General features: G+C 41.2%; 1 protein-coding gene across 1 annotated transcript in view; it reads right to left on the minus strand.

Moving 5' to 3' along the window:
* ADORA2B (adenosine A2b receptor) overlaps positions 1–10,759 on the minus strand; it is a 141,135-nt gene extending 130,376 nt beyond the window's left edge. Inside the window, exon 1 of the mRNA XM_082247589.1 lies at positions 9,845–10,759. Coding sequence (XP_082103715.1) covers positions 9,845–10,170 — 326 coding nt within the window. The 5' untranslated portion in view covers positions 10,171–10,759. The remainder of the gene's footprint in view (positions 1–9,844) is intronic.
* Between the last annotated feature and the right edge of the window lie 502 nt (positions 10,760–11,261).

Raw genomic sequence — 11,261 nt, forward strand, 5'->3', positions numbered from 1 at the left:
GCGGATTCGCAGCCTTCCCGCATCGCATAAGTGTGAACCGGGGCTTAAGAGAGCGGATTACTGGATTTCTCAGTAGTAATGTTACAGCTATAGCGGTGTGAAGAGTGGGAATGGAGATGGATTACACACAGACTCCTGAGTTGACAGACAGGGAGGGAGGGGGAGAGGGAGAGACTGCAAGCTGACAGAGGCACCTAATCTGACCACTGCAATCATAGATCAGCAGCCATCAATATTGTGGTCAGCACACTAAGAGGGATACAGGAACGGGCAGGATCAACCAGGTTGTTTCGAACGTAGAGAGGGACAAATGACACAGCACAAGTACTATGCTGTGTATCCTGCTTTAAAGTATTGGGATTTATTTTTTTTTTGGTTATTCTGACAGTCGCAGGAGCAGCAGCTGTAAGAATACGATAGCCAACAGGGGAGAGTTCTCCATCTAAACTGCCTAAGGTGGCTGGGTGAATCGTTTGGTGTTCTTAGTGTGTATAGCTGGCCTCATTTTAACCCAAAAATACAGGAATTGCAAGAAATGGCAAAAAAAAAAGAAAATACGGAAATATGCAGTGCGAAATGAACAAAAGAGTGAAAAAAGGGAAATTTGTATTTGGTTATGTTTTGGAATTACGGTTATAGTTACAGTTTATAATTGGCGAGATTTGGAGCTGACCCCCTCTTTCCTTGATCCCTAAGGCTCTGGACCGTGAGTGTCATTATGGTAAACAAAGCCCTCCACACAGGGTGGATAAAAATCGATGATTTAAAAAAAAAAATCTGAAAATTGAAAATCGGATTTTTTCATTTTTATCAAATTTATTTTAATAAAATGCTTTTGGAGTAAACATTTTTCTAAAGATATATTTAAAGATACATTAATAATTTAGTTTATTCAGCATGAAATTGAGCTTAATTAGGTAGCATATACAGTGAAGATTGAAGGTTTGGGCACCCCAGGTAAAGATTTGTATTAATGTGCATAAAGAAGCCAAGGAAAGATGGAAAAATCTCCAAAAGGCATCAAATTACAGATTAGACATTCTTATAATATGTCAACAAAAGTTAGATTTTATTTCCATCATTTACACTTTCGAAATTACAGAAAACAAAAAAACGGTCTGCAAAAGTTTGGGCACCCTGCAGAGTTAAAACGGTTGCGCGCGGGAGTGATTTTCCGGCAAGCTCCCGGCAAGGGAAGCTGAAGGTCCACTGGACCTTCAGAGCGCATGCGCCGCTCTCGTGAGCGGCTGCATGCACTGCAAATATCTCCTAAACCGTGCCGGTTTAGGAGATATTAATTGTACTACAGGTAAGCCTTATTATAGGCATACCTGTAGGTAAAAGTCAAAAAAAGCGGGATACTACCGCTTTAATATCTTGTACTGCCCCCTTTGCAAGGCTGAGACCTGCCAGTGTCATGGATTGTTCTCAATCATCATCTGGGAAGACCAGGTGATGTCAATCTCAAAGGTTTTAAATGCCCAGACTCATCTGATCTTGCCCCAACAATCAGCACCATGGGATCTTCTAAGCAGTTGCCTAGAAAACTGAAACTGAAAATAGTTGACGCTCACAAAGCTGGAGAAGGCTATAAGAAGATAGCAAAGCGTTTTCAGATGTCAATATCCTCGGAATGTAATTAAGAAATGGCAGTCATCAGGAACAGTGGAAGTTAAAGCAAGATCTGGAAGACCAAGAAAAATATCAGAAAGAACAGCTCGCAGGATTGTTTGAAAAACAATTCAAAACCCATGATGGGGATCGATTAGTGGATCGATCCCCTGCTGAGAAAAACGGACTCCGTCCGACAGACGGAGTGTGTGAAAGGAGCCTAAGGAGCTAGCTTATGATTCAGTTTGCCAGCATTCAGCCAAAGCTGGAATATCTACTTTGGGTGCAATGGTCCTTTAATAATTTTTAGTGATGCAAATTTCGACCGCCGAAAATAGGGTTTTCATCGTTGTGTCCAAAGAAAAAAATGGTGCCGATAATGCCCAAAATTTTGCCTTGTTTTCGTGTGTTTTTCAAGGTCATGTGACTTGAAAAATGCATTAAAAAATGCAACACGGGTGCATTTTTGCTGCGTTTTCAATGAATTTCAATGGGGAAGTGCATTTTTGGTGCAGTTTGCCTAATATGTACCAAAAATGCAGCAAGCAGGATTTTTAACACCGCTTCAAAAGGTGTCGATAATGGCTGAAAAAAAAAAATTCATATTCATTTACATTTATGATATTAATAAAAAAATGAAAAATATAATACAATTATTTTAAAAAATAGATATATTTTTTAAAAACTGTTTAAAATACTGTTAAAATAGATTAGATTTAACTGTTAAAAATAAATATATTTTTTAAAAACTGGTTTGCCAAGTACATCCTGAGTTTTCGGTTTCAGTACCGAAATTTTCTTTTGAAGGCACCACTAAAAATTTTAAATGTATTGATCTATTTTGTATTTATTCACAAATATACCTGTCTGAATTTTTACATTTTACATTGTATTCCTATTTTTACTGTTTTACATTTATAAAATAGTAAAGAAATATTGTACAAGAAATATTCATCCAGATTATAAACCTTGTCACAGAACAGTGTAAATACACACCCTTGTCCACACATGTGTGCCTAGAGATGCACAAACAAGTGGGTAATATTTTTTCCATAGGGGAAAGCCAATATTTCCTATCCTCACTGGCAGCGTGATCCTGCCAAAATCATACCCTATGTATTCTCAAACAGTGCATGACCTGGCGTTCCCCCATTCACAGCCATTAAGTTAGATTTTCCATCCTATAAAGTTTCTATTGTTCTTTACACCATAAAACAAAACAAATGTCTTATGCTGCAAACTGGTTGGAAAATGTTTGTGGAAAACAGGCAGAAAGCAGATGAAAACTATTTAGTCCGTGTGTTGTGCTCATTGCTTAATCATCCCTGAAAGGGAAGCTATCTCTGGAGAAGTACTTAGCCACAGAAAGAGATCCGAGGACAGGCAGCATCCATAGGACCTACAGTATGGGATGGGCTTGGTGGGTAAATAAAGTAAACAAAAAAAAGGACAGGCATATTTTAAGGCACATTGGTTGGTCAATGCTAAAAACTGAAAAATGTTTGACCACTATCTACCCAAGCCAATTCTTACACTTTTCTCCTACGTGTAAAAATTATCATTATTTTGCTAGAAAAATACTCAGAACCCCCAAACATTATATATATTTTATTTTTTTTTTAGCAGAGACCCTAGGGAATAAAAGGGTGGTTCGTTGCAACTTTTTATGTCACACAGTATTTGCGCAACAATTTTTCAAAAGCATTCTTTTTTTTTAATCTGTTTCATGAATTAAAAAAAAAAAAAAAACACTAAGGTTAGCTCGTTTTTTTTTTAATATGTGGTGAAACATGATGTTACCCTGAGTAAATAGATACCTAACATGTCACACTTTTTTTTTTTTTTTTTAAATCAGAAACAAAGTTTATTGAACAAAATTGAAAATTCACAAGCTTCAACACAGCAAGCTCTCTTGCAAAGAGAGTATAGGCAATCAAATAACAGATACATGACATCCCCGAAAGAGTGCATTCCCATCAAAGAAAGTAAATCCACGCACCCGAGCATAATAACAGAAGTACACATCCAGTACCCTCTCCACATTCTGCAATCAGAACATGTAGAAGACTATTGCAATAAGCGATCCATGATAAGATCAGCAGGAGCCAGGCCCGGCTGTGCCAGCCACCCAGCCCAACATGTCACACTTTAAAATTATGCACACGCCTGGAATGGCACCAAACTTCGCTACTTAAAAATCTCCATAGGTGACGTTTTCAAAGTTTTTACAGGTTAGAGTTACAGAGGAGCTCTTGAGCTAGAATTATTGCTCTCGCTCTAAGGTACGCAGCCATACCTCACATGTGTGGTTTGAACGCCGTTTACATATACAGGGCGACGTACTTATGTGTTCAATTCTGCGTGCGAGCACGCGGGGTCAGGGGTGCTTTACATTTTTTTTTTATTATTGTTTATTTTACCTTAATTTTGATATTTTGACACTTTTCCTTTACATTTATTTTGTATCCCTTTTATTCCTATTACAATGAATGTAAACATCCCTTGTAATAGGAACAGGGCATGACAGGTCCTCTTTACAGCGAGATCTCGGGTCTAAAGGTCCTCAGATCTCACCTCCAGGCTGGAAAGCCTGAGATAAAAAAAAAAAATCGATCTCGGCTTCCAGCCGAAGAAACAGCAATGTTTAGATCTGCAGACGCAAGGCGTGACGTCGTAACGTCGCGCCCGGCCTCATAAAGATGACCAGGGACCATCTGGTCCTCGGTAAGCTCTATGGTAAATGGCCAGCGGCGTCCAATTCATTCTCCAGCTCGCCAAACGCACAGGCAAGCCGCTATCATTATTTTTACATAACAGGGAATTGCCGGCAGAAAAAGAAGATATCTGAATGATGCCTGCAGCTCAGGTACCCCCACTCAAAGTCTACTCATATAACATTGTTGGGCGGCAAGTGGTTAATAGGCTGAAAAAATGTACATGGTTATGAGATTGCAGGTGATAATAGTGACATGTCAGATGTTATACGTAATGCAAAGACATTGATCACCTAGATTGCATTTTTTGAGAAACAGTCATCGCTCCAGATTATGAGATAAGAAGTAAATCCCTCACTTGAATTGTACATACAGCATAAGGAGGTATTGCAATGTCTGAGAAGACCTCTGCTACAAAATCTTGGAGGATTGTTTGATAACATGATGGCGTCGTTTGGGATTAGGTACATATAAGATACATGCTTCACATGATTCGAGCAGATCTACCATACTAGAAAATCTTGAAGGATTGTTTGATAACACAATGACGTAGTTTGGGACTAGGTACATATAAGATACATGCTTCACATGATTCGAGCAGATCTACCATACTAGAAAATCTTGAAGGATTGTTTGATAACACAATGACGTAGTTTGGGATTAGGTACATATAAGATACATGCTTCACATGATTCGAGCAGATCTACCATACTAGAAAATCTTGAAGGATTGTTTGATAACACAATGACGTAGTTTGGGACTAGGTACATATAAGATACATGCTTCACGTGATTCGAGCAGTTCTACCATACTAGAAAATCTTGGAGGATTGTTTGATAACACGATGACGTAGTTTGGGATTAGGTACATATAAGATACATGCTTCACATGATTCGAGCAGATCTATCATACTAGAAGATCTTGAAGGATTGTTTGATAACACGATGACGTAGTTTGGGATTAGGTACATATAAGATACATGCTTCACGTGATTCGAGCAGATCTACCATACTAGAAAATCTTGGAGGATTGTTTGATAACACGATGACGTAGTTTAGGATTAGGTACATATAAGATACATGCTTCACGTGATTCGAGCAGATCTACCATACTAGAAAATCTTGAAGGATTGTTGGGTAACACATGATGACATGACCTGGGATTGTGTGCATAAAAAAAGATATATATGACACAGTGATTGAGCAAGTCCACCATACCACAAGATCTTGGAGGATAGTTTGAGACTATGTACATAAAATACAGGGTTTGACAAATAGAAATTGCATCCGGGCGCCTGGCCTTTTGTCAGCCCATTCATCGTTGCATGAAACCGTCAATTGGGATACACAGGTTACATATGCACAAACTGGCTCCTAACTATTTTAGCTAGCTCCTAGATTCAAAGCATATTTTTCAAGCCCTGATAAGATACAAGTGCCATGGTGTTTGAGCAGGTCCACTATACTAGAAGTTCTTGGAGCATTGTTTGGTGACAGATAATGACATGCCCTGGGGTTATATACATATTATAAGATATATGCAATGCAGTGTTTTAGCGGGTCTACCATATAGAAGATATTGGAGGACTGTTTGGTATTAGATGATCCCCATTTTGTGGGTCTGGGTTCCTTCAAGAGTTAGTTCACCCAAAATTAATTGTTACATTTTTAGTACATACCAAAAGATTGTTGAGAGTTTCTAATATTTTCTGGGAGATCTGGTGGTGAGATTTTATGGTTGTGTTTCAGGTTGAAACATCATCACAAGGGGTTGTCTCTCCCTATAGGATCTTTAATTCGTTTTATGTCATTATGTCATGGTGGAATGCCCAAGGACGGTGCAAGAAAAGTATGGTAGCAGAGGTCACCATCGGACTTCTTGAAATATATAAGAGGCCAGGAGGTGACTCAGTCCAACAGGCTTCAACTATAACTGAAATGGTACTTTTGGGAGGGCTGCCCCCTCAGCGTTGTTTTAATGCATTAATCATACCTCTACATGATGAGTAGAGAATGTAATTTAACTGTACTCTGAAGCTTACTGTACATCATTACTGCAGATGATTGTACTGCAAGCATTGCCATTAATTATCTGATTTACACATAAAATCATTCCTGAAGGTTCTAGTGCAGCACTGTAAACTTATTATAACTGGGATTAGTACAATATATGGTAATAATTGCACTGGCAGTAATAATGTTCTAAGCTGATGACCCCTTATCACCCCACAGCTTCCTATTCTGTGTGTGTTAAATCCTTACACTGGACATGGTGCCCCCCGACCTCTCTAAAGGAATTTGGGGTCCAGAACCCCCATGCCCAAAGTGACTCCCGTCACAACCACATTCCAGGTATATATTGCATACATATAAGGCACAGAAAACACATGCATACGTGTGTTTGCTCATGCCTCTGTTTTGCTGTGTTCCCTTTGTATCACCTCCAATGTTGAAGTGTTTGCTGATAGTGATGGCAATATGGTCACCATGTAGGATGAGGTGCAACTGAAATCTAGGGTTGTATACAAAATATAAATATTGCAATAAATGATGATAGCTTATACACAGAAAATCACTACATATAAATATTTCAAATAAATATGATAAATAGTATAAATATAAAGTGCAATAGTGTAAACAGTGTATAAGTGAAATACTCACACACAAAAAAATATATATATAAAAACCTTTATCACAGATCACTTCGTATATACTCTTTTATATATATATTTTTTTGTGTGTGAGTATTTTACTTATACACTGTTTACACTATTGCACTTTATATTTATACTATTTATCATATTTATTTGAAATATTTATATGTAGTGATTTTCTGTGTATAAGCTATCATCATTTATTGCAATATTTATATTTTATATACACCTATAGGCAGCGCCAGTTACCTCACCACTTTTATATTTCCCAAATATTGACTGCATAGTCTATATTTTTGAGGTAGGCAGCAGCCATCCAATCTATCTCTCCATAGCGCGGACACTACTACTCACCAGATATCTAGGGTTGAAGGACATGACTGACTGGGAAAAGGAGATGTAAGGGGGTGCCAGTGTGATGTCACAGTGTAGGGGACACCAACGTAATCCCAATCCTATTTAGATTTTACTGGAACTGTTGTAGAACTACAAGTCCAAGGATGGCATGCATCAAGCTGCAGGTAGGAAAAGATTACGTATAGTGACATTAGCAAAATAAATGAAATTCCTGAGCTTTATCTGGCCGAAGTTTATAAGTCCCTGACAGATGTGACCTCATTTTAGGATGGCCATAGACAGTATAAGAAGACTGAGTGTCCAACCCGACTATTAGCAGCACAATCAGATTTAGTCTTACAGGTGTGTGGTCAGGGCTGTACAACCCAGTTCTGCGGTGTCACCAGATTTTCAGATTGTAGGATGAAATGAAACTCTCAGGATAAGCACATACATCTCTCAATGCAATTATGACTTGACCAGATCTTACCTAAACAATATGGAAATCAGGGGCAGCCAATGTAAGCCAATTATTAGGTCTACAGGATTTTTATCAGATGATGAATGGTGCATGCACAATCACCTTTAAGTTTGCCGATTGCAAGTTATTCCAACTAGTTCCATTTGCAAAAAAGATTGAAAACACCAAGAAACCCTACTGCCAACAGTTTCTATCAGAACCATACCAGGCTTTCTTTCTTTCCTAACCTTTTTACGTCAGATGAACCCTTAAAATACATTTCAAGCCTCAGGGAACCTCTACTAACAATGATTGTACCTATAACTCAATACGCTGTAAAAGCTTTAAATAAAAACGAGTAGGGAACTTGGTGTACCTAGAAAATTTCACACCCAAGGCAACCACCTGCTCTGAATGCCAAAACTATTTTCAGTATTAATCTTAAAATTATATGAATAATAGCAGAAAAAATAGACAGTGAAAACTGTGGGGTGCACAAACTTTTGTGCTCAGTGTAGAAGTGACTCCTTTGCATTGGTTGTTAGTGGAAAGCCCCAAGCAACCTCAGGAGGAACTCTAGGGGTCTATGGAACCCTGACTAGGAAAGACTGGTCTATTCTATTGGCTACCTTAATGCACTGGGGCAGCACAGTGGCTTAGAGGTTATCATACCTGCCATGAAGGAATGGGACCATAAGTTAAACCCTTTTTCTACTGGAAATCCTATAATACAGCTTACCTGTAGGTACAGTAAAAATCTCCTAGACCTGCACGGTTTAGGACATATTCACACTGCATGCAGCCGGTGACATCCCCGGTGCATACACACTGAAGGGGCGGAATGCCTATGCCATCCCTTCAGAGCTCCATGCCACGGTCTGTGGCCAATCAGACGGCTGAAGGACGCAAATCCAGAAGGTAGACCGGGTGAAGATGGAAGCGCCTGTCAGCTGTGACAGCGTGGGGCTGGATGGCTTCTTTCTAAGGTAAGTATTTAATGATGTTCTAGTATGCGATGCATACTAGCACATTATGCCTTTACCTTGCAAGGTTTAAAGAAACTTTACTACGGCTTTAAAGTCCCAACCAGGACACTATCTGCATGAAGTTCTTGTGCTGGTTTCTTCCCATAACCCAAAGATATGCTGACAGGTTAGTTGGCTCCTTTCTAAATTGGCCCATGTATGTGAGATAGGGACCTTTGGGGGCGTGAGGTCAAGCTCATACTTTGCTGCTGGTAAAAAAAAATAACTTGCCAACTTGCTATGTTTTGTGATACAGAGGGATGCCAGGTCACCCTATACCCAGTTTTATGTTGAGTTATTAATGCCCTTCTTTCATAGGTGAAATGGACCTTACATAGAGGATTCCAAGTCACCCTGTACCTAACTCCACATTGACTTGAAAATGCCCTTCTTCAGTAGGTGACATGGACCTTGCACAGAGCGATTCCAGGTCACCTTACGTCTAATTCTCCATTGAGTTAGAAATGCTCTTCTTCAGTAGGTGACATGGACCTTACACAGAGCGATTCCAGGTCACCTTACGCCTAATTCTCCATTGAGTTAGAAATGCTCTTCTTCAGTAGGTGACATGGACCTTACACAGAGCGATTCCAGGTCACCTTACGCCTAATTCTCCATTGAGTTAGAAATGCTCTTCAGTAGGTGACATGGACCTTACACAGAGCGATTCCAGGTCACCTTACGCCTAATTCTCCATTGAGTTAGAAATGCTCTTCAGTAGGTGACATGGATCTTGCACAGAGGGATTCCAGGTCATCTTACGCCCATTTCTTCAATTAGCTAGAAATGCCCTTCTTCAGTAGATGACATAGACCTTCGACAGAGGGATTCCAGGTCATCCTATAACCCAATTCTACGCTGAGCTGAAAATACCTTTCTTCCGTAGGTGACATGGATCTTACACAGAGAAATTCCAGGTCACCTTGCACCCAATTCTACATTGAGTTGTAAATACCCTTTTTTCAGTAGGTGACATGGACCTCTAGCTAGAGACAATGAAGAGCGCAGTAGCTACCCCATCCCGGCCCGCCCACAAGTTACCTACCTGAGAGGGATCTTGATGGCCAGGTATCTGTCTATAGCCACAGCCAACAGACTAAAGATGGAGCTTTGGGTCAGAACCAAAACAAAGCAAGCCAAGAACAGGCAACTGTGGAAATCAGTCTCGAAGCCGATGCTGATGGTGATGGCGAACGGAATGGCCAGCAGTCCCACCGCTATATCAGCCACAGCCAACGAGACCAGGAAATAGTTGGTGGCATTTTTCAGAGTGCTGTTGATGGCCACAGCCCAGCAGACCAGGACATTCCCAGCAATGGACAGGACTGCGATGATCACCTCCAGAGCAATGTAAGGGGCACTTATTGTCATTTCCACTACTGGTTGAGAAGATCACATCAGGAGACAGTTGTAGGCATGTGTGGGTGGAAGGGAGGGAGGATGGATCCCCTTCTAGGAGGAGCTGATCACAGCCCAGCAGCAGCAGCAGGAATGCAGCTCTTTATGTAGAAGGTGCCCAGCTGTCACAGTGCCCGCAGGAATGCTCCCATCATATGCAGCCAGTCATAGGGGACCCTCCTGGATGTCAGCACTTAGCACCATGTCACCTCTTCTTCACATGTCTCCTCCAGAGATCACACCCCAGCGGGAGGGCACTCTGATCCCGGGCAGGTAAACCACCTGTGCCACCTTCTACAAGAGGACATCACCCACATCACAGGGGAGGCGACCCGCCATCCAGGGACCCGCATCTGGACACACGGACAGCCAAGTCACAGACCGACCGATCCGGAGGAGCTCCGTGCAGAGCCGGCTCAGCGCTGCGCGCACATGGGACACTTATACACTATACAGCCCACTTTTAGGAAACGCGTCAGTGGATGCTCGCTGATGCTGCCGCCCCGCCCCTCTGTGCTATATGCGTCTCCTATAGGTCACCGCAGCCCTCACAGCTCCCATACGACACGCCTCCACTTCCCACTGACACTCCAATTACACCTTATTGTGTGCGGAGAGAGGAGAGAGGTCACGGGTAGTGATCACACCGATCAGAGCGCACATACTACTCCGAGCGTACTCCCAGCATACCCCCATCACACTCCGAGCATACCCCCATCATACTCTGAGCATACTCCCATTATACTCCGAGCATACCCCCATCATACTCCTATCACACTCCGAGCATACTCCCATTATACTCCAAACATACCCCATCACACTCCGAGCATACTCCCAACATACTCCTGTCACACTCCGAGCATACTCCCATCATACTCTGAGCATACTCCCAACATACTCCTGTCACAGTCCGAGCATACTCCCATCATACTCTGAGCATACTCCCATCATACTTCCAACATACTCCCATCATACTTCCAACATACTCCCATCATACTATGAGCATACTCCCATCATACTATGAGCATACTCCCATCATACTCCCAACATACTCCCATCATACT

This window comes from Pelophylax lessonae (genome assembly GCF_965119305.1).
Source record: "Pelophylax lessonae genome assembly, chromosome: 2".
In the NCBI taxonomy this organism is placed as follows: Eukaryota; Metazoa; Chordata; class Amphibia; order Anura; family Ranidae; genus Pelophylax; species Pelophylax lessonae.